The sequence below is a fragment of the Maylandia zebra genome, linkage group LG2 (assembly GCF_041146795.1).
Source record: "Maylandia zebra isolate NMK-2024a linkage group LG2, Mzebra_GT3a, whole genome shotgun sequence".
Taxonomy (NCBI): domain Eukaryota; kingdom Metazoa; phylum Chordata; class Actinopteri; order Cichliformes; family Cichlidae; genus Maylandia; species Maylandia zebra.
This window is the reverse complement of record NC_135168.1, coordinates 2,324,420-2,350,838: the sequence shown is the minus strand read 5'-3', so window position 1 is coordinate 2,350,838 and position 26,419 is coordinate 2,324,420. Positions and strand designations below refer to the sequence as shown.

General features: G+C 44.7%; 1 protein-coding gene across 1 annotated transcript; it reads right to left on the bottom strand.

The window, feature by feature from the left end:
- Positions 1–14: 14 nt before the first annotated feature.
- Positions 15–26,419, bottom strand: naa15a (N-alpha-acetyltransferase 15, NatA auxiliary subunit a). The gene is made up of 20 exons (XM_004566607.4): positions 26,211–26,419; positions 25,224–25,308; positions 23,433–23,537; positions 23,113–23,270; positions 22,793–22,927; positions 22,213–22,366; positions 18,752–18,871; positions 13,898–13,993; positions 13,332–13,438; positions 13,172–13,244; positions 12,889–13,058; positions 12,649–12,801; positions 11,493–11,621; positions 10,989–11,202; positions 9,659–9,852; positions 9,476–9,584; positions 8,384–8,482; positions 8,146–8,289; positions 683–780; positions 15–603 (listed from the first exon to the last, which is right to left on the bottom strand). The coding sequence occupies exons 1-20, from the start codon at positions 26,262–26,264 to the stop codon at positions 394–396; spliced, it is 2,607 nt and encodes an 868-aa protein (XP_004566664.3). The 5' UTR covers positions 26,265–26,419; the 3' UTR covers positions 15–393.

Sequence of the window (26,419 nt, the reverse complement as noted above, 5' to 3'; positions counted from 1 at the left end):
CATCACGAGTACTGTTTAGTTTTGCAAACATTGTTTTATTAATCCATCAGTTTGTAATATATAAATTACTTTTAAAAATCTGAGAAGCAGCTGCACCAACAAGAAGAAGATGGCATGAAAACACAGGAGTTATAAAAGCCTAGACTGTGTTTACAGAAGCCATTTAGCCAGGAGGTCCACGTCTCCCACAATCCTTTCAAGCCTCCCGAAACGTATTCGTGTTTTTTCTGTTTTACATGTACTCAACAACAGTACGATTTTTGTTAAAAAAAGGTCTCTGTGTCTCCTGTGGCACTCGGTCCATCCAGCTCAGTGCAATGTCAGGGAGTTTGTTTGTTGTTGGGAGGGGCTACGGCGTGTGGCAACATGCTCGCTTCTCCTCCTCATCACGTCTCACATTTCATTCGCAATGTCATCGAGCTCTCCTGCCGACAGGTCGCCATTAGAGCTGATTACGGTGCTGTTGTCCTGGTAACCAGGCGGCATGAAGGCCAGGCTGTAGGGGTAGATCTTATGGCAGGCAGCTCGATAGGCCTCAGCTGCCTTCTGCTGACCCTCACCTAGCTGGCCGTCACGCAAAGCCTCCAGGACCTCGGCACAGATCTGCAGCACAACACACACAAAGTCAACTACAGTGGACACAAAGCTGCTGTGTGACGTCACTGTGGACAGCACCACAAACCTGAATGCTTCGTCCAGCCAGCGACTCGTCCAGCGCTGTAGCTATCTCACACGCCATCTTATCAGAAGAAGGCTCCAGGTAAACCATCATCTTAGCGGCTGAGAGACGACACACAATGATTTCAAACAACACTGAACATCACGTACGAACTGACAGAATCTGCACAATTCGAACGAGCATGAAAAGCAATATGACCGTCTTTGTTATCCGACACAGCCAGCGCTCTGTGGCGAGCTCCTTTCTAGTTCGTTGTAGATGAAACGGTTCAGAAACAGTTATTTTTAAAAGGATATTCTAACACCACCTCAGGAGGGGTTTCGCTCTGTTCTCTGTCAAGACGAGCGCTTCGATAATGAGGTCTGAGGCTCTGCAGAGGCCAATCTGGAAATTTACCTCCTGAAAGATTTGACAAAATATGAGTTTTAGGGGTTTATTAACATTATAGCATTTCCTATTGTATAGTTCAAATATAAGAATTATATTAAAGGGAACACCGACCCGCCGGGTTGTAGAGCACCTGATTTCAAAATGTCTGTAAACAGCGTCTGTTGCAAACTAGCATCACACGTTTGTTGTTTTACATTCATTTCTATGGGACCAAAGTGATTTCCTGAGCAAATATGAGTACTCATATTTTTCCCTTTTTACTCTCAAACACCCTAAAATTCACAATATGATCGATAAACATAAATATGACACGATGCCGTTTTAATTTAACATGAACATATAACATGACCTTTGAAATATAAAGGATCAGTAGAAGCCCGTTGATGGTAAGGGGAGGGATCTCAAACGTTTTACAAATGCATACATGTTCAAGTGCAAACTAGTAACTAAGCTTAAACATGTGTGCAGTCATTGGTGTGCAACGTTTGAGGGCTAAGCTGCTGCTAAAATGTTCACTTACTGGAGACAACATCAAAGTGTTATTCCACGTTTCCTGGATTATATTTATATTAAAACATGTAGAGCTGTATAAAGTGCTCAGCTGGAGGAGACAAAGCTGTGTAAGAACAAGTCCATTTGAACATTTAAGGTTTGGATAAAGGCGAACGTAAAACCGCTTCGCGTGCAGTCAAACTGCTTTGTGTTTGTATAAAGGACGGGGAGCACACAGTGCCAGGTTTGTTTGGTTTTGTTTGCTCGTTTGTTTCAGCTCTTTGACCATGTTGGTGCAAAAACATCATCTTAAACCTGCCAAACTTGTCTTCCACATTTAAACAAACGGGAACAAATGGCCAGAAGCAAAGTGCCAGAAACACCATTTAAATTGACTTTTGGCACTTTGCTACTGTTGTGTTTAGACAAACAGTTACTCTTCCCTTATACATACACCAGTGTTAAGAGGCTTAAAGTTACAGCGTACCAAACTCCCACCAATAGTTAGAAAACAGAACTCGGTTGGCTGCAATATGCTGACCCCCCCTATCACGTGAATGATCCTAGCCTGGTGGGTAGGACAGGACAAACATGTTGTAGCCAAGACATCGAAGACACGACATTTGGACGGTACCCACGATGACCATGGTTGGTGTAACAGGGCGGCCCTTAGCGGCTGGAATCACAGTGAGATGGACCAGGGCAAGTGCAGTGGAACAAGTATTAATTTGCATACAGCTCTCCTTACAAACACTTCATCTACTGACAACTGGCAGCCTTAAGTACTTCCAGCTGTCACAGACTAAACCATTATTCCACTCACAGGTAAATTCTCAAATCCCAACCTTCCACCACATTACACAATATATCAATTAGAATAAATAAATATATATATTTCACACTTTCATATTAACAGATATTTGACTTTAATCTTATACCAAAGCCCTTATTATAAAAACCCAAACATCCAAGCACAAAGACTGCCCACACTCCCTTAACCCACGGTCTCTCCCAGAACCTTTAAATGGTGTCTGGACCTTGGAGACAACACAGGAAAGAAAGGTGAGTCCTCACATCTTACAGTCACTTCTTTGCATCACCTTTAATTCTACATTTTTCACACACGTTTGCATTACTTCTTACTGGTAAAGCTTATTTTCTCTCAGTCACCGTCCTTTTCACAGACACCACCACGTTCCTTGATGAGGAGCAGCTGTGCAGGATCTGAAACAAGGCTACCAACTGCTTTTAAAATTCCCAATAAATATTCAATAAATAATTAAACTTCTTATGTGCAAATCCATGGTTAAAGTGATAAAGTGCCCTTAATTAAGTGAAAGGTGTGCTATAAAATTATAATATAACTAACAGTAAGGGAGTCCTCGTCCTTACAGCCAGCGGGCGTCTGCTACGGTTGGGACCGGATCCAGCTCCACCCCAGAGCTGTCAATGCTGGGTGAGAAACATCCACCTTGAATTACTCTGGAGGAGGCTGTCGGACTCTGAACGGGGTTCAGGTTGGTCTCAGCTGGAGTACAGGGAACTACACCTGACTTTCACATTTTCAATGGAATAAAGCCATTTAATCACCATTTAATCATCAAATGTGTTACTGAATTATTGTTTCTGACCAAACCTGAGGAAGCAAAAATTAACAAAAGGAAAAACGACACTGATGAGAACGCGACCAACAGGCAGAACGGGCGACCGGCAAAATAATCGCTCACAAAAGCAACGCCGGCCAGTTATTGTAATGGAAGCGTCAGTAACACTGAACTGTGTTTCAGTGCACCTGGATGAACCTTCCTTCAGCGTGTAACACCACGAGGAAGTTTTTCACTCATTTAATGCTGTTTATATAAATCTAAATCTCCACTGAAATGAGTTTGTTTCTAGACCGTCTCAATTTCCCCATGATAAACTCGGACGCTGCTAAAAAACCTGACGCCATGGCGAAATCACTGTCGCCATGAGAAGCATGCAAAGTAATAAGTCTCCTGGTCCTGTTTCCACTTTAAAAGTGTCAGGATAAACTGTTCCCAGTACTGCTCACAGCGTATAAGGAATCCTTGCATCATGGCACCCTCAGAGTCCATTGTTCTAAATCTATCCCAGTGTCATCACTGCGACAAAGCCATCGGGCAACTTGACACGTGCTCTTCTCTTGCTCACTCCTCGCTCGCTTTTGGCAGAATTATTTCGATACCACGACAAAGATCCTTTCAGTGACCTTCCCCCGTGTTGCCATATTTAGGCTCCCAGTCGACTATAACTGGTTTACCTCTAACCAATGAAACATTTTGGCGTTTATTTCCTTACTGGCAAGACATCGTCTTCTCCTTCAGCAGAAGTCAACTAAGCTCCCTCCAGCACTCAGTGACACCACGTCTAAAATTGGAGAAGATTAGATATTCAGTGAAAGGTAACGCTGATAAATGTGATCATATTTGACGTCCCTATCATCCTTCTGTTCTCTTCAGTCTTTCTGATCGATGGATCCGATCTCTATCGATTCCACTCTCTCTGAGACCATGAAACGGTTCTCTATTCTAGTCTTTCTGCCTAGTTTTATATGATCATTTCCCTCGTGTTCGCCCTGTTGTGTCACGTTTCTGTCAGTGATGTTTGTCTCCCTGTTTTATTTAGGTAATCCCCGTCCCATTTGTTAAGTATTCAGGTTTATTTCAGTAGTATTCAGTTTCGTGGTCTCTTATCAGTTTCAGCTGTGTTCCCGAGGTGTTTCCTCTCTTTCAATCCCAAACCTTCTGTGCATTTATAGTTGCAGTCTTTGTCTTTTGTTTATCCCTGTTTTTCCTCCTTGTTGCTGTCCTATGCTTTGTACACGTTTCCATCTCTAGTTAGCTTGTATTCCCCAGTGTGGATTGTTTAGTTCCACAAACATTAACTGTGCATTTTCCTGCAGACGTGCACAGAAGCACTGAGTTTGGGGCTAAACTCCGCTGAGTATTAGCCTGTTAATTAAAGCATTCATGAGCATTTAAGGTTACACAAAGGATAAAGTGACAAAACGGCAGTTTTCTGACAATCCCGGATAAAACCAACAGAGATTTTGATTATTTTTATGCAAAAGTTTTCCATTTGCAAGGTGAAGCAGGTAAACTTGGGGATGCATTCTTTGAGCTGTTAGTGCTCCCCACAATATCTGATGATTCAGCTTAATTTACATGCTCACACTGAGCTGAAAGAAATACAAACCATAATATCTTCCCACTTAGATAATAAAGCCAGTAACCAGATGCCTTCAACACTGGATTCTATGAAATGTTTAGCTGCTGTCCTACTTTGTTACTGCCAAAAGAAAAACTGGTTAATAGACTGAAATTATCCATCAGACCACACTGGCTTTATGCCAGGCAGGCACACGTATTTAATTTGTGTCACCTTGTCAACATTTTGTATGCAGGACAAACAGTGGAATCAGTCATTCAATGAAATAGAACCGTTCGACATGACGCACCCTTTAAGTTTGGTTTTGGACCCACATTTATAGAATAGATTGGTACACATCACGACTGTATACAACACGTATCTGTGGATCGTATATTCTGAAGCAATTTTAATGTAAAAGTCTACATCTGCTAACAGAGAGAAGCCAAACTGTTGTTCATTGTTCTTGTAACAGTGTAACGATCTACTCTAACAAAGGTTGTCCCCTTTTCTTCCTTTATGTGCTACAGAACTACATTACATGCAGTTGAGATAATCTCGTGATGATATTCTCTGACATGTCTCTAAGTCCCCTCTCTCTTAACACCAAATCAGTTTCTGGTTTTTCTATACATGGAGGTAAGCAGATGTATGCCGGTCTCCTCTTGGGTGGATGTTACTTATTTACAGCCCGTCCCTTTCATAACAGCGATGGACGGGAATCACGACAGACAATCCAGAAGAACCTTCCACAGCTGGTTTGGCAAAATAAGAGAGCAAGCAAAGCGGGGCATCCATCCTGGTACGAGGATGTCAAATTAAAATAATTAACTAAAATTATTGTTCTGCCACATTTTTGCCACCTATTTGGCCAATTCTTGTTGAGAGTGGAAAATTACAAAGAAGTCAGAATTTCAAAGACTTATCTGCCAGAATCAGAGGAAGTTGGCGTTTTTCCCTTGGGATTGTCCATCCTCACATGGTGGGAAAACGGTCCACACTGCACACCTGCCCAGCGTGGCTGCGTATGAACAACTATCCCATAAGAATAAAACAACATTGCTTGCTGATCTCCATCACCCTACTCAAGTTAAATCATATTTTAGTAACAGGTTTGTTATTATTAAATACACTGAGAATCTGATGGATAGACAAAACAATACATTAAGGCTGCCAATATGTACTTTATGATGCTCTAATTTGTGGAAATCATTCTTTGAAACTAATTGGAAAACTGATCTAAACTCACAGTCTGCAAAAAGAAAGGCATGTGTAACATTTGGGATCTTTAGATAGAAAATACATTTGTGTCGTTCACACAATTAGAGAATATTTACAAAATCCCTGCATCTGGTACTTAAAAATTTGAGATTATATATTTTAAAAAAGCAAACGTGCCCAACTCGACACCACGGATGAATAAATTCAATACTGACGCTGATAAGTCTCCTTATTCCTGTCACAGTCACGTGCAGTGGATGCCACATTACTCCACAGAAAGGTTTCATAACCCCAACATCTCACCCGTCTGTCAGAGATGCAAATCTGTCACTGGCAACTTGATTCACTCTTTCTGGTCATGTACAAAACTCAGCATGTTTCAGGGTTTTTCTGAAGCACATGGGGAGACCTGGTGTGACAGGCTCAACATCAGTAAACAGGTCTGAACAGAGAAGTCAGAGAAGCTCATTTCTGACTGATGACAGCAATACAGAGGCAAGTTGTTGAAAATATCCTGAACTCTTAGTAAGGGCTACTATTAGTCGCTGTTTGTTACCATTAGCCTCTGTTAGCTACTATTAGCCTCTGTTAGCTACTATTAGCCTCTGTTAGCTACTATTAGCCTCTGTTAGCCGGTATTAGTGAAAAGTCTTTGAAGTGAAATTAACTTTGTTGGACTCTGATGCTTGGTGAGTAAACTCCAATATGGTGTGAGAATGTAATTAAACTGTTTATCAGGGGGAAAGGTTAATTTTTAGATACCAAAAAAAAGGGTAACATTAGCTGGCATGATTTTATAGGGTTTATAAGCTAAGAGCAATATCAGCTTATAACCAGCTATTCTTGTTTAGCAACCTGCTGTCAGCTGCCCAGAGAGTCACATATTTAATCTGCTAACAATAAGTGAGTAGAATAACATCAGGACTACATTTGCAATACATGATCCTTCATATCTTGAGTCTAAAGGTGCAGGCCTGAATTTAAATTAGCACGAGAACACTTTGAAACCCTTCGTCTTTGGTGTGCTGCATGTGTTTGGAAATTGCAATTACATATGTAATTACGCACCGTGTGTATTTATGATCCTATATCCCTTTTCCAATAAACTCAAAAAATTAGCAACTTTAACTAAAATATGCTGAAAATGCTCAAGACTGAAGTGAAAATGAGTAAAACAGCAGCTTCAGAAAACATGGAGGACTAATGCTCCATCTTTATAAAGATTACAGCCTGGTTTCAAAGAGTGAACAAAAGATTTCAGCACAGTACTTATTTTCCTCTTATGCTGTGTGTAAAAAATGTTTTTTAAAAAAGACTCTTTGTTCATAATAACAGACCTGTGGCCTGACCCAAAGCAGTCACTTCTAAAGATTCTCTTTCAGACACGTTTTCTAATATGTCTGAGCCCACGGTGTCTGACCCCACGGTGTTTGACCCCACAGTGTTTGACCCCACAGTGTCTGAGCCCACGGTGTCTGAGCCCACGGTGTCTGAGCCCACAGTGTCTGAGCCCACAGTGTCTGAGCCCACAGTGTTTGACCCCACAGTGTTTGACCCCACAGTGTTTGAGCCCACAGTGTTTGAGCCCACAGTGTCTGAGCCCACAGTGTTTGACCCCACAGTGTTTGACCCCACAGTGTTTGACCCCACAGTGTCTGAGCCCACAGTGTTTGACCCCACAGTGTCTGAGCCCACAGTGTTTGACCCCACAGTGTCTGAGCCCACAGTGTCTGAGCCCACAGTGTCTGAGCCCACAGTGTTTGACCCCACAGTGTCTGACCCCACAGTGTCTGACCCCACAGTGTCTGACCCCACGGTGTCTGACCCCACGGTGTCTGACCCCACAATGTCTGAGCCCACGGTGTCTGAGCCCACGGTGTCTGACCCCACGGTGTTTGACCGCACGGTGTCTGACCGCACGGTGTTTGACCCCACGGTGTTTGACCCCACAGTGTCTGAGCCCACGGTGTCTGACCCCACGGTGTTTGACCCCACAGTGTCTGACCCCACGGTGTCTGAGCCCACAGTGTTTGACCCCACAGTGTCTGAGCCCACAGTGTCTGACCCCACAGTGTCTGACCCCACAGTGTCTGACCCCACAGTGTCTGACCCCACAGTGTCTGAGCCCACAGTGTTTGACCCCACAGTGTCTGAGCCCACAGTGGGTCATAACATTCACCACCAGGTTTGCGTACCAGCCAGTCTGTGTGGGATGGAGTTGGAGTGTTGGCTCAGGTAGCTCTTGTTGAAGCTCTGAGGGCTGCTCTCTCCAAACAGCCTGGAGATCTCGTGCTTCAGCACCGTTCTCACTGCCTCTGCCAGATCCGTGCTCCCACTCACTGTAAGTATATAAGACAGCCCAGTGAAGCTTTGAACGGTGATACCCCGAGACAATCACAGCAGTTCACGTAGCTCACAGAAGGTCACACTTACCTCCTTTGAAAAAGCGGACAAGACACTGATGCAGCCATGGATTATTAGGTTCTATGTGAACAGCCCTCTTTATGGACTGCAGCATCAGCAGGTACTTCTCTGGAGAAAGACAGAGGGACAACGTTTTTGTCATTTTTCCAGAATGTAAGAAAGTCGAACTCTGAATTCCTCCATCTACCTTCATTTCTAGATGTTCAGGCTGCTAGTTATTATTACATCTCTTAAGCTTTCTCGTTTTCCATGAGTCAATCTCTTCCATCCTAGTGCTCTTCTGTGCCTTTCAGATTCTCATTCAGGTGACTATCATCTCCACCTCACTCTGGAACCAGGCCATGAAGGAGAGGGTCTAGTGGCAGAGCCTTAGCCCACAGAGTCATGTTAAGGTGCAGCACAAATTAGCAACATGGGCCCGCCTTCTTGGGGCTCACCACCTGAGTGAATTGGGTTGTGGTCAACAGTTGAGGCCCTTGCAGTCTGACCCCTGGCTACTGAAATAAGCTCGAGACTTGACACGTCACCTTCCTAATGGGCAGCCTGAGCTTGAAGGAGCATGAAGGTGAGAGATACCATCAGGTAGATGTTTCTCTGCACCTCTAGGTTGGGGAATGTGTCCGACTGTGCTTTGATTTGTGCCGTTGCTGGAGGAGATTCTGGAAGGAACTGGTGAAAAACACCAGGAAGTTCGATCAGGTAGCAGGACAGGATGTTTGACAGGCATGGTGTACCCACAAATATAGTGAGGGCACAAGTGCACTGCAGTACCAGCGTGGCATTTCAGAGGCCATGGACCATGAGAACTTCAAGTTCATCCTCCAGAAGAACTTCAACAGCAGTCAGAGAAAGGGTGGGGACATGGGAGTCAGAGCGGCATGCAGACTCATCTGCATGCCCTCACCCACACTTTCCCTCTTCATCTACAGAGTTAGACCCTGCAGCATCAAAGCAAACGCTGCTCCACACTAAACCTGCACGTCATGTTACTGTGACAATAAGCCAAAGATACTTCTGGAACACCTAGTGTGGACTTGGACACTGGAATAGCAATACAACAGTACAAACTGAGATGAGTCTTTGTGCTGAAGCCCGTCTCACCTTTCCTGAAGTAGATCTCAAAAGCCAGCAGATGAGTCTCAACCTTTTTCCGCACCAGGTTCTTAAGTGGGATCAAGAACTTGACTGCTTCATCCAAAGGATTCTCCGGCTGGAAGGAGGAGTTGTTTCATTAGTAACATGTATGACTGAGGGCAGCTGCACCAGCTGCAAACATCTGCCCACCTTGGCCAGTTTGTCTGGTATTAGCTCCTCTTTAGGCCCTCCAATCTCTTCGTCATCATCCTCCTTCTTCTTCTTCTGGTTCTTGAGCTGCTTTTCCTTCTCTGCGTTCTTCTTCTCCTCTTCTAACTGGGCCTTCTTCTGTGCTCTTCGCTGTTTATTGCGCAGTTTCTTCAGCTCCTTGTCTGTCAGATTTTCTATAGAGAAGAAAGAGAAAACCAGTGTTATGACATAATGCAGTGCCTTATACTCCAGCTTTGCATGTCTGCTACGTCTGAAGACAGAACAGACCTCAACTTGACTGTACACTGAAAGACTGGTTTTAAAATTTGATTTAGTAAACAACTCGGGCTTAACCCCTGTACAGCAGCGGTCCCCAACCCCCGGGCCTCGGACCGGTACCGGTCTGTGAGTCGTTTGGTACCGGGCCGCGAGAGTTGAGGTTCAGGTGTGAAATGTCTGGTTTTCAGGGTTTTTATCGGTGTTCAGCGTTATTTTGTCATCGTTTTTATCGTTTACTAGGTTTTCCTGGGTCTTTTCACGTGTGTTATGAATAAATCTTCTTTTTTCGGTACCGGTACTAGTTTTATTTTGTTGTATTTATCCGCGACACCTTAAAGGCCGGTCCGTGAAAATATTGTCGGGCATAAACCGGTCCGTGGCGCAAAAAAGGTTGGAGACCGCTGCTGTACAGGACACCAGGACAAAGCTTTTGGCTATGTGTGCAGGCCTGTACTGCAGAACACAGCCTAAGCTTGTGGATCGAGTCTGTGAACATATCAGATTCTGAAACTCAGAACTGTCAAGGGCTTTTTTGTTTGTTTTAGTTCAGTTTTGTTTGTTTTTTACATTTTGTGCAATGTCCCAAATTTGAAAATGCTGTTTTCATGTACAGAGATAGTTTTACACAAGTTCTGCAGGAAAATGCATCCATTTTTGTTTTCTGAGTGGTATGAAAGTTACACATCTTTGCAAGCAAAGACTAAAAAAGCCAAGACCCCCCACGAGTATTCTGAAAGTTAAAATCATCTTTAACTCTTTAACAATCTGTATTTCAGAAGCTAAATATCAAGCCATCTATCCAAGGTTGGTGCTTCAATCCCTGCAAGCTTAATATCCTTACAAACAAACTAAGCCTAAATTTGCATTGCGACACATCCATCTGAGTATGAATGGTAGACAGGAAGAACTTGCCTGTGTGATATGGTGAATGAGGTAAGCTGTGTAAAGTTGAGTGCTCAGATAGGGTAGAAAGATAAGAACCAGTTCATAACATCGTTAAAAGAGCTACTTGTAAATCAAAGTCGTGCGGCGCGTGCACATAGAGTCTGACCCGTGTCTGCCTGGCTCTCCTTGCTGTCATCAGTCAGAGGTTTGTCGTGCAGGGTCAGGTAGATCTGTATTGCAGTGCGAGCAGCTTTGTAATAAAATGGGTGCTGCCGTAGGACATCCTCCAGCTTCAGCAGGTCCACGTAGGAGCGCAGCGTCATCTTCCTCATGCAGTAGGTGTGGAAGTCAAACTGGTCATCAGTGATCTCCACAAAATGCTGATGAGGAGAAGAAGGGGGCAGCTTTGATCAGCAGGTGATCAGAAAACTTCTGATCGTTATGATAACGTTAGGTCGTCTCAGTTACTTGGATTAAGACTTTGTGGAAATTAGCTGAACTTGAAAGGTAAGACTGTGCTGCAATCTATGATGTTTTTGGAAATCTTTTATTTGTCTTCAAGCCAGAGATTGTCACCTGAACTAGAGAGGTAGCAGGATATTGTAGAAAAGGTTTGAACGTTTGTCGTTAGCAGTTGGGTGGAACGTGTGAATATGAACAATGAACTCACTCTCTCAATTTCATGGCACTTCTTCAGGGCCTCTCCGTACTTGTTCAGCACCTTGTAGGCCAACGCACATTCTGTCTGGAACCACATGCACTGCATCTCGTTCAGGTTATCCACTGCCGACGTGCCTTCCTGAAATACACAAACTTCCAAACTTACTTTGTGCCACCAGAAGACAAACTGAGGAAAATGATATGTGCTGGTGCTAAGCTGAAGCTGAGTAGCTGAAGAAAAGGTTTACGTAGACAACGAGGTTGGTGTTTTGTCTTCATGCAAACAGACGGATCACATCTTTGATCTTTTCAGCTTTGAGCTGAACTTGACAGCATTTCAGTCACAGCTGCACTGACCCTGTACAGCAGGTTTGTTGTGTCAGAGTGATGTCTGTGAAGGGCATCGTAGTCTAAGGAGCTTGGAAAGAAAAGCGTCTGGACTTCTTTAAGTTGTCCCTCTTTGGGGGGACACTCCCACGGGGTTTAAATCTGGGACTCTCCACCATGTGACTCATAGAACTGAAGAAGCTTCTCGGATGAGAGGTGAAACGTCTTCAAGCAACTTACAGAAGTCCAGACGCTTTTCTTTCCAAGCTCCTTAATCACAGAGTGATGCAAAAGGCAACACACACACACACACACACACACACACACGGGTTTTTGGCTCAGAGAAGAGCTCGAGAGGATGTGGAGGGTGAAGGTAACAGTGGTCCCCGTGGTAATCGGAGCACTAGGTGCGGTGACTCCCAAGCTAGGCGAGTGGCTCCAGCAGATCCCGGGAACAACATCGGAGATCTCTGTCCAGAAGAGCGCAGTCCTGGGAACAGCTAAGATACTGCGCAGGACCCTCAAGCTCCCAGGCCTCTGGTAGAGGACCCGAGCTTGAAGGATAATGATGCAGAGGCGAGTACATATATATACATATATGTACACACATGTACATGTACACACACACACACACACACACACACACACACACACACACACACACAATCTCTTAACTTCAATTATAGGCTTTGCTGTTGAGTGCTATGTACAAACTGGAAGGCCAAACAACACCAGCTCAGGTCCACACTCCCCGTCCCAATGACTCCTCCCTCTCGATCACTGACACAATGCTGGAGTTTTATTACTTTGGCAACATTTCAAACATGCCATCTGCTTACTCGTGTGAACTTGGAGCACATCTCCTCTGCTTCCTTGATGAGGCCAGCCTTCAGCATGTACTTGGCACACTTGGAATTAATGAAGCGGTCTGCAGTGTCCAGGGCCTGAGCCTCGTCCATCCACCGAGCTGCTTCTTTTATGTTGCCTGCATGCTAGAGGGCAGAGGAGCTGGGTTAGCAGACATGGAAAGATCACACAGTGAACAAAAACACCTGTGTGTGCAGAGCTTTCCACCACACCTTGTAGATCTTGGCTTTGATGAGGAAGAGCTCAATGAGCGTAGGTGTGCTGTCGATGGCTGCATTAATGAACTCCAGCGCCAGGCGTGGCTGGCCGACGAAGTCAAAGTGCTGTGCCAGGAAGTACTGTACCCACAACAGGGTGGTGGGGGGTTCCTCCTTCCCATCATCTGTGCACACATTTAGTACAGCTGTCACTGAGCTTTGGTTCAAGTCACAAACTTTCAAATAAATAAATGGAGACTGGAGATGATGGAAACCATTATAACCAATTAGCACTCACCATTTTCACTAAACATTCGACAGCTTTTTAAACAGGTTTCATAGCCAACTACTGATTCTTCAATAACTGTGACCTGCACGTAGAGAAAACAACTTTATTATCCCTTTATTTTAAAGAACATTTTCAAAACAGACTTACGTTTTAAGCACCACAAACGTACTTTCTCTTTGTCGCTGTAAAGGGACTTGAGGGTGGTGAAGACGGGAGGACAGCCTTTGCTGAAGTTGATCCTCAGGTAGCTGTCCAGAGACTGACGAAACCTCTCCCCTGGCCAGCACAAACACACAGCAAACACACAGCGAGGTTTACGCTGTCACTAAAATGTGAGTTACACTCATAAGCTGACTAATCAGTTTGTTTCTGCTAATTCTGAGCGCACCAAATACAGAGACAACAAATCCCAGGTCATGAGTGTCGCCTATTCTGAGCCGCAGCTGATTCCTTCCTGTTTGCTGTGATGAATTCTAACTGTTGATGGCAACTTTGTACAAACCCTAAACTTCAGGGGCAGCGCATACTTGATAAAAACATGCTGGGTCCATCGTGTTACGCACTGACACAGATACAGCCATAAGCTAATTTTTTCTCTTTATTTAAAAAATAAAAACACCACCTCACAGAAGCAGTAAACACAAGTGTGAGAATAACAACATTGTGATTTGGTATTTAATAAAATAAAAGACATAACAGACAGAAAAGGTGTATTTGCCAAAAATCCAGGTTTACCAGTGAGGAAGTTGAGAGGCAGCCTTCGGGGAACGAGGCCTTTAGGAAACTTTATGCAGGACGCTTCATAAATCTTCTGCCGCGCCTCTAAACTGCCTGAAGAGAAAGGAGGAAATGGTCAACTAAAGCTGCAGGGGTCAGTTAATATCACAAATTCACACAGACAATCCAAACTTCTGCTCACTCAGGATATCTGCTGAGTTCAGTTTGTTTGGTGGTCAAATGGTGCATTATCTCGCAGCCACAGAGGACAACAAACTGTAACTACAAAGGGATGAACGTGGCTGTTAAGAGCTAAGAGTGTGCTATGACCACATTCCCCACATTATTACAGCACAAAGAGCAGGCGCCATGGCTCCATGCTGCTGTTCGAGCATCAGCAGGTACACAAGGACTGGGACGAGCTCAGACATCAGTTTGGAGCATAGAGCAGCAGACATGGGCTCACAGCTTGTGGATATTTGTGCTACATTCAGGCGTCCAGTGCAGATTGTGACAGAGGCTTCAGTTTATTGAATCGTATCAAAACAGCCTCCAGAAATGAAGTGGATCAGCGTGTACAACCACTGAAGACTCGAGACAGACAGATGGACAGTTTTGTGCTTATTCTAACGTCATTTATTAAGAATGTTCATCTATAACGGTTAATAACCCTTAAATGACCACGAGTAGTAGAAATGTTAATAAAAATTGTCATTTTCACAGTATCACCTGTCATTGTGCAAAATGTCAAAGTTTTAATGTGAACAAAATGTTAGTGCTCAAACCCACAGGAGCCCCACCCTGACCCCAGGAGGAGGACCTTCACACCCACTGTGAAAGAAGCAGACGGGCTTTTAACTGGGACAAAGTGTGCAAGTAGTGGAGAAGAGAGAAGGACACACAGCAAAGAATAAGGTGAAATTCAAGTCTTCAGTTGCTAAAGCGTATAGTTAGGCTGGATCAGGTGACCCTGAATCCTCCCTGAGGCTGCGTTCACACTGCAGGTCTTAATGCTCAATTCAGATTTTTTGATCAAATCCGATTTTTTTTGTCTGCTCGTTCACACTACAAATAAAATGCGACAGCAAACGCGCTCTAGTGTGAACGCTCAAAGCGGCCGCATGCACAAAAGAAGACGTCACACACGACGCGCTCTGTTTAGACCCAGAGCAACAGGATGTTTGACTGATGGCCCTTAATGTAAAGACTTCGGACTTTATGTTTCCCAATTTTGCTTTAAGTTATAAAGTTATTTTGTTATTTGCATAATAATGATCCTTGTTGCTGTTTTAGAGGAGCGGTGCTTCAAAGGATAGCTGCAGATTTCTGTCAGAATCTGCAGATTATACAGTACAAAGAAAATGTTCACGTTTCTCCAACGTTGTCTTCCCAACAGTTTCACTGACATCTACACGGGATGGCCAGGAAGCGTTCGCCATGTGTTCTCAGGCGCTTCTGCGTTGCTGATAATCGGCGTCTGTCTTGTGTCAGTGAGCAGCAGTCGCTGTCTAAAACATCAGATATGTATCGCATTCAGTACCACATATGAAAGTGACCCAGGTTGGATTTGAAAATATCGGATTTGTGGTTTTCACACTGTCACACCATGATCGGATAGATGGGTCGCAGAGGGTTAAAAAAAAAATAGGATTTGATGCACTTTCACCTGCAGTGTGAACGTAGCCTTAGTTATGCTCCAATAGACGTAGGCTGCTGGGGATTCCCATGATGCACTGGGTGTTTCTTCTTCACTCACTATGTGTTAACAGACCTCTCTGCATTGAATCATATCTGTTATTAACCTCTGTCTCTCTTTATCCTGTCTTCCTTCTCTCACCCCAACCAATCACAGCAGATGGCCCCGCCCCTCCTGAGCCTGGTTCTGCCGGAGGTTTCTTCCTGTTAAAAGGGAGTTTTTCCTTCCCACTGTCGCCAAAGTGCTGCTCATAGGGGGTCATATGATTGATGGGTTTTCTCTGTATGTGTTATTGTAGGGTCTACTGTACAGTATAAAGCACCTTGAGGCGACTGTTGTTGTGATTTGGTGCTGTGTAAATAAAATTGAATTGAACTGAATCAGATTTGTGCTCATCTAGTGTCATTTATTTACAATTTTCATTTATGGATATTGATCAGTAAATACTGTCACTAGTGTATGAGCAGTAGAAATGCATATAATCATGTCATTATATACTGTATTTGCAGACAAAGAGTTGCAGGACTCTCCCAGACCACAGTAGGACCCTCTTACCCCGTGCACAGCAGATACAAACTTTGCAACTGACCAAAGCTACTTTTCCAGTTTGTGACAGAAATGAACATGCAGTTATCAGATGTCCTCAGTTCTCAAAAAAGAAACAACCAGGGGTGCCGGCGTAGCTCAGTGGATGAGCAGGCAACCATATGTCGTATGGCCGGAGAGCAGTACGCCCGGGTTTGAGTCCGACCCTCTGCACGTCCTCCCCTCTCTTGCTCCCTGCTTTCCGTCTATCTACACCGTCTCTATCCAATAAAGGCGAAAAGGCAAAAAAAATTTACCTTTAAAAAAGAAAAACAACCAGAAAATGTTTAAACAGACTCCTGAAACTCTACTTTCCACACGCAAAATGCCCAACATATGAGCAGTTCTACAAAAGTGGACAAAAACATGTTGGTAGGGCTGTGCGATATGACCAGAATCTCATCTCCCGATATAAGACATCTATCGTCCCGATAACAATATAAATCACAAAAATGTAACATTTTCTGTAAACTCTGTGAATCTCCACTTGTGTGAAGTGTTTCCAGCTGTGCGTCATGTAGCTGAGTCGAGTGTTTTAACCGATGCATGAAACGATACATTTTTAGACACAAGTTGTAACGGCGCCGTTTTCTTTGTATTTATTACACGGCGTGCTGCGGGGAGAAGCCTGTTCTAACGTTGGAGTCTAAGGTTTATTTTTTAGCACCTGGCGTCTTTTTTACTTCTCATCTGTAAATAATCTGCTCTTTCACGTGATTCAGTTTATTTTGAAAAGTCTCAACAGGATCTTGAGCTTTATTGTGAAAGGTTTATGTGGAACATAAACAAGCGGACACGCGATGGTTTTACCGTCGTTGTTGCATCGACGATGCATAAAAACAGGCGCTTCTGTAGTGTGGTTATATTAAATATAAGAGAAAGAGAGACGTTTAATAAATGAATACAGCCTCTACAGTGACATCAGAACCATGAGAAATATTGCTGCAACAGTTTGTTTTGCGACACCACGAAACAAACGATAGCGTGAAATGAAACGATAGACGTTTTTATATCGTCATCAGATATACATCGTTATATCGAACAGCCCTACATGTGAGCTCTAACAAGAAACGATATGAAGGTCATGGCAAAAAAAAGAAAATGGATAGAGCACCAAACTCAACAACAAGGCCCACTTACTAAGGCCTGGAACAGCTGTGTGTGTGAATCCACAGACGCCACTGAGTAAAATGAAATGTCATGTTCCTGACTCCATGGTGAGAGCAGTGGAACCATGCCGGGAAGGGTGGCACCAAAGTTCATCCCCGACCTTTTCAGAAAAATGGACCAAAGTGTTAATGAAACCGAGGCATCCAGATTCTACACTGTGTGTGAGAGGTGCTTCAAACGGGTGCAGGGTGAGCACTTCTTTGGACTCTGGAGGAGCTGCCTGTTGTAATTAGGTGCATATATCAGACAGCAACAAAGGTTTTGCACCAACAGAGTCCATGACCGAGCAGACATCTCCAGCCTGCGGTGCTGCTAGCTGCGTTTACTGGCACCGCAGCTTCAAACATCTCTGGGAAAACACTGCACTCTATTCTGAAGTTGCTAAGATCTCTAAAACCACCATATCAGGGACTGGGAAATGCACTGCATGAAATGAGAGCTGCACTTTCAAATGCAGAGATTCTGATGAAATATCTGTGGTTTCAAGGAGCTTTTTGTTTACAGCCACTGCAGATTTCAGCAGACCAAAGGAAACAGGAAACGTTCTGCTGGCATGTCTGTTCTTGAGCAGGAGACTTTCACCAGCTGCCACTTTATTATTCCTCCTTATTTCTGTTCACTGTCCGAGTCTGACTGTCAGACACAGACCCCTCCCCCTGATCTGTGTGCATGTGTGTGAGACTTTTACAATCAACTATTATTATCTTCTCATTAGGACTGTGTGATATGGCACAGCTCTACCAGGAAGCACAGCATCATAACTGCAGGGCAAGTACAACAGAGTATTTGTAGTACTAATAACCACAAACACAGGAAATACTGGTGCTGGCCAGTGGTACCCGTCATCTTTCTAGTAGATACACCTGGAGCATCAATTTCAAAATTCTAGATCACGTTCACAGGATTTTTGAAAACTTGACCTTTGAACTTGGGGTCAAAGTCACTGAGATTGGACCTCAGACTGGAGATCAGAACTTTTAGTAGATGCATTTCTAGAAAAAGTTATGCAACACTCTGTAAAATTAAAGCTGTGCAGAGCTCTGTGTGTCCCTGAGGCACATATCTGTTCCCAGGATCCTTTCTAAAGCTCAGCAGGAGTAAATGGTAAACTGATTCTTGTATAGTGCTTTTCTACTCTGCCGGAGGACTCAAAGACCAGCACGTGCATAGACATTCATTATATGTGCTGTTGTTTCCTTGCACACAGAATAAATGCAGCTCGCTACTCTCTGCGTCTCACTTCATAAGGGAATTTTTCTAACAGGCATAAATTTGAGACTCAACGTTGCTTTGTTCTCCACGTGATTGCAATCACAAACTTGTGTCCACGCTGCCTGTGCAGCAGCCAGGCAGGGAGACGACAACGCCTTCATTATAATAAGTAACAACAGAAGAAGTGTGATGGATGAGAAAGTCCTCACCTGGCTTTAAGGCCTTTTCCAGGCCTTGGTAGTAGGCCCAGTTTTCTGGGTTCCTTTCCTGGAGTCTTCTGTAGACCTCTGAAGCCTCCTGATGTTTCTCCAGCTTTAGCAGCAGCTCTCCTGCAAACACAAACACTCGCTGACTCAGAGGTCTCACACTTTTAACACCAACGACACCCACAGCCATTCTTGTCTCTTTCCCCTTTTGTTTGCTGAAGGCCGGGTTTCTTTTGTTGATGAAACCTTGACCCTTCTGCTTTGTCGCCCTCCAAGTTGCCAAAAAAGGTACTGTTTACACCTGGAAATGTTCCAGTCTGGGTTTAAAACACACCACAGCACCAAATCTGCTCTTTTAAGAGTTTTTAATGACATCTTTTTAGCGATGGATTCTGGGAACAGTGTTTTTAAGGAAAGGGAAGGAGAGCTACAGGCAGAAGATGGAGAACCAGCTTCAACAAAACAATGTTGGTGAAGTCTGGAGAGGCCTCAGAACCATCTCGGGCCACAAACAGCAGAACTCTCTGCCTGGGAGGGATGTGAGATGGGCAAATGAACTGAATCATTTCTTCAACAGATTTGACTCAGCCATGAGGCAGTCTGCAACATCGGCTGCAGACTCACCCACCCCCACTGCTGCTGTTCCACCTCTGACACTTCACACCTCCTCTATTCACCCTGCTCACTCCCCCCCACCCCCAACAACAGCATCCAATACACACTCAACACAAGGCTCCAGCCTGTCTCTCTAAACCACCCAGGTTAGGAGGGAACTGAGGAGGATTAATGGCAAGAAGGCAGCGGGCCCAGATGGCATCAGCTCGAGGGTCGTCAGGTCCTGCGCGGAACAACTGTGTGGGGTGATGGAGCACCTCTTCAACCTGAGCCTGAGGTTGGGAAGAGTCCCACAGCTCTGGAAAACCTCCTGTGTTGTACCAGTGCCAAAGACTTCACGCCCCAAGGACCTCAACAGCTACAGGCCTGTGGCTCTGACATCCCACCTGATGAAGACCCTGGAGCGGTTGGTCCTGGCTCAGCTTCGGCGCCTAACAAGCTCATCACTGGACCCACTTCAGTTTGCCTACCAGCCTGGCATTGGAGCGGATGATGCCGTCATTCACCTCCTACATCGTTCCCTCGCTCACCTGGAGACCGCTGGAAGCACTGTGAGAATCATGTTCTTTGATTTCTCCAGTGCCTTCAACACCATTCTTCCCTCGGTTCTAAAGGACAAGCTGGTGAACTCTGGAGTGGACCATCACCTCACTACCTGGATCCTGGACTACCTCACCGACCGACCACAGTATGTGAGGACTCAGGGCTGTGTGTCGGACAGGGTCGTCTGCAGTACGGGGGCCCCACAGGGAACGGTTCTGGCTCCGTTCCTCTTCACCATCTACACTGCAGACTTCTCCCACAACTCCACCCAGTGCTTCCTGCAGAAGTTCTCTGATGACTCTGCAATAGTCGGCCTCATCACTGATGGGGACGACAAGGAGTACAGAGGTCTGACCCAAGACTTTGTGGACTGGTGCCAGCTGAACTACCTCCAGATCAACGCCAGTAAAACCAAGGAACTGGTGGTAGACTTCCGCAGGCACAAGCATTCTCCACTGCAACCACTGAACATCCAAGGTATGGACATTGAGGCTGTGGACAGCTACAGGTACCTTGGTGTTCATCTGAACAACAGACTGGACTGGACTCATAACTCAGACGCCCTCTACAGGAAAGGGCTGAGCAGGTTGTACCTGCTGCGGAGACTCAGGTCGTTTGGAGTGGAGGGCCCACTCCTGAAGACCTTCTATGACTCTGTGGTGGCTTCTGCTATCTTTTATGGCGTGGTCTGCTGGGGCGGCAGCATCTCTGCTGGGGACAGGAAGAGACTGAACAGGGTGATCCGAAGGGCCAGCTCTGTTCTAGGATGCCCTCTGGACCCAGTGGAGGTGGTGAGTGACAGGAGAACGGCGGCTAAGCTGTCATCCCTGATGGACAACATCTCCCACCCCATGCAGCAGACTGTGACAGCACTGAGCAGCTCCTTCAGTGGGAGACTGCGGCACCCACGGTGTGGGACGGAGAGATTTCGCAGGTCTTTCCTCCCCACTGCTGTCAGACTCCATAATAAAGACTTTAACTGATCAAGCACACACATCCATACATATGCAATAATACTAAGTGCAATAATCCTTTCTGTCATCGTTGTATTTTTACTCAGTTGTATATAGTATTTGTATTTGTATTCTATTTTTATCTTATTGTATATTTATTTTATTTTATTCTACTGTATATAGTATTTTATTTTATTCTATTCTGTACAGCTGTGTACTGTATTTATTCTTATTGTATTCTAATTTTTGCCTCATAACTTTTGCACTGTCCACTTCCTGCTGTGACAAAACAAATTTCCCACGTGTGGGACTAATAAAGGTTATCTTATCTTATCTTATCTTTTACCTGTGCTTTAAGATCTAACAGCTGCTTCTGACACAGCCTCATCTCCACACTGGAGCAGTGGGGGCAGCTGTCAAAAATTAAGCCGGTCCTGTTTAGATGCCACCTGGAGACTCCGATCCATGCATTCATCACGTCTCTCCTGGATTATTGTGATTCTCTTTAGACTGGACTCGGCCAGGCCTCCCTGTCACGTCTGCAGCGGGTACAAAATGCTGCTGCACGATTTTAAACCGGTACAAGCAAACGAGAGCACATTACCCCAGGTTCAGTGTCCCTTCATTGGCTTCCCATTAAGTCTTAATGGTCTTTCCCTTCTTATTTGTCTGAGCTGCTTCCCTCCCACATGCCGTCAGTGCTCCTCAGTTAACCAGGTGCTCTTCACTGTCACAAAGACATTTAATAAAACCAGACGGAGCCTCTGCAGTTTCGTCTGCCACTGCAGGTCAGGCAGGCTCCATCTCTTGCTGCTTCTCAAACCCATTTAAAAACACACCTTTTCTTAAACCTCTTACCCTGTACTGCTTTATTCTTTTATTTTTGTGTACAGCTGTTATATTGTTTTAAAGCGCTTCAGAAATAAAGTGAAACTGAAAAGGAATGAGCGTAGCAGGGAAGGGCTGGGACTAATCCCAGGCACCATGGAGCGAGGTGACATCACATGGAGCGAGGTGACATCACATGGAGCGAGGTGACATCACATGGAGCGAGGCTAACACAGAGACATTTACAGTCACATTCACAGCTAACCCCACTAACTGCACGTCTTTAGACTGTGAGGAGCCCACCTCCTGCTGTGAGCCAACAGTGCTGCCCACTAACTACACACAGTACACTGAGTGTGCTTTATTCTTGTGTGCCAAATCTATTTTGTTGGCGCTAAAGTCCAGTGAAGCTGATAATTCATTTTCTTATGAACAGCAGCTGAAAAACATTTGCAGAAGCTGCAGACTTGACTTGGTTTACCACCTGCAAACACTCAGTGAGCAGCACGACACTGCACTACCCACCTCGGGTCTCCTCCACAGCCAGCTTGTCACAGATCTGTTTCTCGTAGCTGTTGAGGTGATCGAAGGCCTCCTTGTGCAGCCCGGCTTCCCTTAGGACCTGGTTCTGATACAGCAGCAGTTCACTGTACTCGTAATCCACTTTGTCAGGCGATGTCTGAAAAACAACGCACATAAAAAGGAACAAAAAATGATACATTGCCACATGGACTTGAAATGCCCATATTAGGCCGGATGTTTCACTTTGAACTTCACGTATATTATTTTTATTATTAGTAGTAATTTTCCTAGAAGGTTGGATGGACTGGACACCCCAGAGTGCACACTAATGCATCGATCAGACCTTCTGCTGCTTCTCACTACAGACAGCCAAACAGACGAGCCTAACTTCCTGGTCAGAAAAATGAAGCCCGTGCAGATGTCCCTTAAACCTGCCACCAAGTGGCAGCAAGTGTAGCTGCAGAAAGACGTGCAGACTTCCAGAAGTCGATGAGAACAAGGCTTTTTCTGCAACAGCTCGAATACTTTAAATGATCACTGCTTAGTTAAGGTCATGAAGGCCTTCTTATCCAGAGCTACTCACCTGTTGTGTTTTGCGGAATTCCTCAACAATCTTTGCAGCCATGTCAAAGTCCTCTAACAGGTGATAAGCCACTGCATAGCCGATCCAGGAAGCTCGTTGGGCTGGGCGGAGCTGTAACAGCTGGTACCGAGTCTCCTGGAGAGGGAAAGAGGCGCCATGCGCACGGAAGCAGCAATGTTAGTCCACAACTGTCCGTGTTTACAATCCGACTTTCCGTGTTTTGACGCTAAAAAGGAAACTGACGCACGAGATCAGTTTGCCCAGCGTCAGCCTTCTACGGCCATCTTTTGATTCAGACGGTCTCATTTGTCATTCCTCACCCTGTATCCTTCCAAGTCTCTCATCTGGATCTGCAACAAGGAGAGGTCTCGGAGAATCTGCAGATTGTCCTTATCCCACTTCAGAGCGTTACGGTAACACTTGATGGCCTCGTCATACTTTTTATCTGAGCGCTGCAGCAGGCCATACACATGCCAGCCTGGCACGGTCAGAGCGTCAGAGAAAATCACGCATAAACACAGTTACCCACACGTTACACGAGTTCATATGAGAACTCAGGCAGACATTTTTCACAGGTTTCTCAGAGTGGATTCAGCAGCTGCTGTTAAGATGAACAAAGGCAGGAGCACTGAAAGGATACAGACGTGGCTCTTGAGGTCGTTGCGCAGGCCTCGTCTCACCAGCTCGTACGCCTCCTCCTTCTTGCCCAGACAGTTGAGAGTTAAACCCTTCATGGCCAGCGTCTCTGGAGCAGGAAGGAGTGACGCATTCAGAGAAAGCTGACACGATGTGACGCATTTCACCACTCTTAAATGTTACTTTCTTCACAGAGATATGTGCAGAGAGTAATTTAGCAGCTTTTATGTTAAACATTGCTCATTATATCTTTACTGAGTTTCGTCAAACTGTAAAACCTCAGCAGCTTGCATTAAAAAGCCTGCACTCCTCTGGGCTCCAGGCTTTCCAGATGATGCAGGAACCTCTGTGCTGTGATAATAACTGATCAACTTTGGCTCACAGTCTGAATCGCAGCTCATCATGGAGGCGTTAACAGTGACGAAGCTTCCTTACTGCTTTGGACTTCATTAAAGTCTGTCTGCTCCTGAAGCCAGAGCTGGGAATGATCTTACCCTAACAGTAAGACAACATATTAGTGGTGGAGAGCAGAACTCGTCAGCCTCCTGGTAGGTGCACCTATGGCATTAATCACCTTATTCTCAAGTTATTAGAGTTCTTCACAGGACTTTCAGACACCTTGACCTCTGACCTTGACCAAACTGTCCAGGATTATTAGTAAATACACCGATGGTATCAATTTGAAACTCGGTGAGGGGAAGTTTGCTTCATCACAGAGATATCAGCAGAACAGATACTTATGACACGCAACCATCTTATTCCCAGTTTTTGCTCACTTACGGTTCTGTTGTTGTCGTCGGCAACATAACTAATATTGAACTGAACAGTTTTCAATATCAAGATTCTGAACATGTGACTCCACTTGGGATTTTTCAAAGTACCACAGGCAGCAATTATTCCAAGCATGACATTCTTTTGGAAATGAAGACATTTACATAGAGTGCAAAAGGGTTGAGCCACCACTAATTTCTTTATTCATACATTCAACTATCAGGGGTTCAGCTATCAATTATTTTATTAAGCAAGTACTCCATCAATAATTCCATTAATTAATCGAGTAATCAGATAAAAAAATTCTCTCTTATTAACGAGCAATAATAAATATTCAAAAGAGCAAAAAAAACGCAGGTCTTTCAGAGTGATCTGCTCTGGGTCCATTATAGAAACTGCATCCAGCTGCAAACATCTGTCAAAAAAGACCTTTCCAAATGTATTTATGTGCATTTTAAAATTTTACATTTCGAAGAAATAATTTTCTTAATTGCAAAATTAAATACATTTTAAAAGGTCCGAGAAAAAATCTGAAGCAGAATCAAAGGTCAAAGTCAAATAAAAGAATCTTAATGTAAGCAATGTAATGTTTGTAAGCCTTAGCATGTGTGGCAGCAGCAATAAAGAAAAGCAAGCAGTCTGAACTTTGGCCTGTGCTTTGATGCAAAGTGTCTGTGCTGCTGAAAACGTTATGATGGTGCAGATATTAAGAATGAATTTTAATACTAATTCAGTGTCCAAGATAACAGACCCAAAGTTTTACTGGCAACATTTTTAGTTTTGGATTTAAACTTTAGAATACTGAATGTAGGAGTTTAGAAAGAGCGGCAGTTGTTTACAGCTGTTTAATCCCAGTGTTCCTGGATGAATTCACACTGGGATTCTGGTGCTTATTCCACTGTATGGGAGTGCAACCAAATGTACACAATGATCACTGTGTCACATTGTGTTAATATCATTAAATATCACGTCACCCCTAAAACGACTGGAGGCTGACAGTGAGCACGGTGCATCAGGTTCTTACCTCCATGCTCAGAAAACTTGGGGTTACTCAGGATCTGTTTGCAGAACTTCAGACCATTCCTGTACTGCTTGTGTTCATAACACCTCTGTGAAAAAGGACAAAGCACATTATATCAGGTGCCTGACACTGCAGCGAGTCATCTTAAAGTCCACGAACAGTACATTACTGTAGGTCTGCAAAAGAAAACACTGTTCCAGTGACTCTGTCCTTCCTCCAGCCAGCAGGAAAAGCACCACATGCTCCTAAAGCAGCATCAACAAGTCTGCGAGGATCCCCACGGCCCAGTGACGTAAATGTCATCACCGTACAGTCAGCGCAAGGGTCTGTTATTGTGACCACGCAGACCTGCCTGCAGAACATTTACAGCAGTTTTTAAGACTTTATGCTTTCTCCATATATTTCAATTCAAACCGTCATTAAAGCTTATTATTGATAATGCGTCTGATGCAGTGTAACGCCACAGCGAGGAGCTGTCAAACGGCAGCAGAGGGCATCAACATGCATGCGTGTTTTCGAGTCTCTTAACTATAACAGAAGCGGCTGACGTGTTTCGATGTGCCGGTTTTCACGTTGCTGTATTTAATAAACCGCTGCGCCTTCTTATCTATGCGACACTGTAAATGATCAGTAGAGCAGTGAGAGGACGCTCCTCGTACCTCCATCTGGGCTGACCAGCTCCTGCAGCCGCTGGACTTAACTAGTCCAACAAGGTGCAACTGTTTTGGAAACAGACCCCAGACAAACGTGCTCATAGACGTCCGAGCCGAATACGTCCCCATGGCCAGGCACCAGAACTACAACACGTGACTGGTTTCGCGGTGTTCCAGCTACTGCTTAATAAAACTGCCGACTTAATCGCAGTGTGTCTGGCGTAGCGAACACATCCCTAATTCACTGGCACGTCTCTTGTAGATCTCGCAACTGAAGGCTACTTGGCAAACTACCATTAGCCAGCAAGCTAACGTGATCTCGGGTATTTTAACCTACCAGAATTCTTTTGAAGAGCGCGTTCTCTTTCGGCGGCAGGGTGATTGTGGGCATTGTAGTAGCTTCTTATGTCTCTTTCGGTTTAAACATGAATAATAATGTCCTGGCTGAGGTAGAGAGACCAGGCTGTTTCGATCTTTTGAGACACCTCTCTTTCTCACGTGTTGACGCCAAGGCCCCCTTCCGAGCAAAATGGCCGACGCGCTTCT

Excerpts from the sequence above, each read along its gene's own strand:
- naa15a (XM_004566607.4), bottom strand. The coding sequence starts at position 26,264 with ATGCCCACAATCACCCTGCCGCCGAAAGAGAACGCGCTCTTCAAAAGA. Across the intron at positions 23,538-25,223 it reads CAAGTTTTCTGAGCATGGAG|AGACGCTGGCCATGAAGGGT; the intron begins GTAAGAACCTGA and ends TTCCTGCTCCAG. Across the intron at positions 11,203-11,492 it reads AGTGCCATGAAATTGAGAGA|CATTTTGTGGAGATCACTGA; the intron begins GTGAGTTCATTG and ends TCTCCTCATCAG.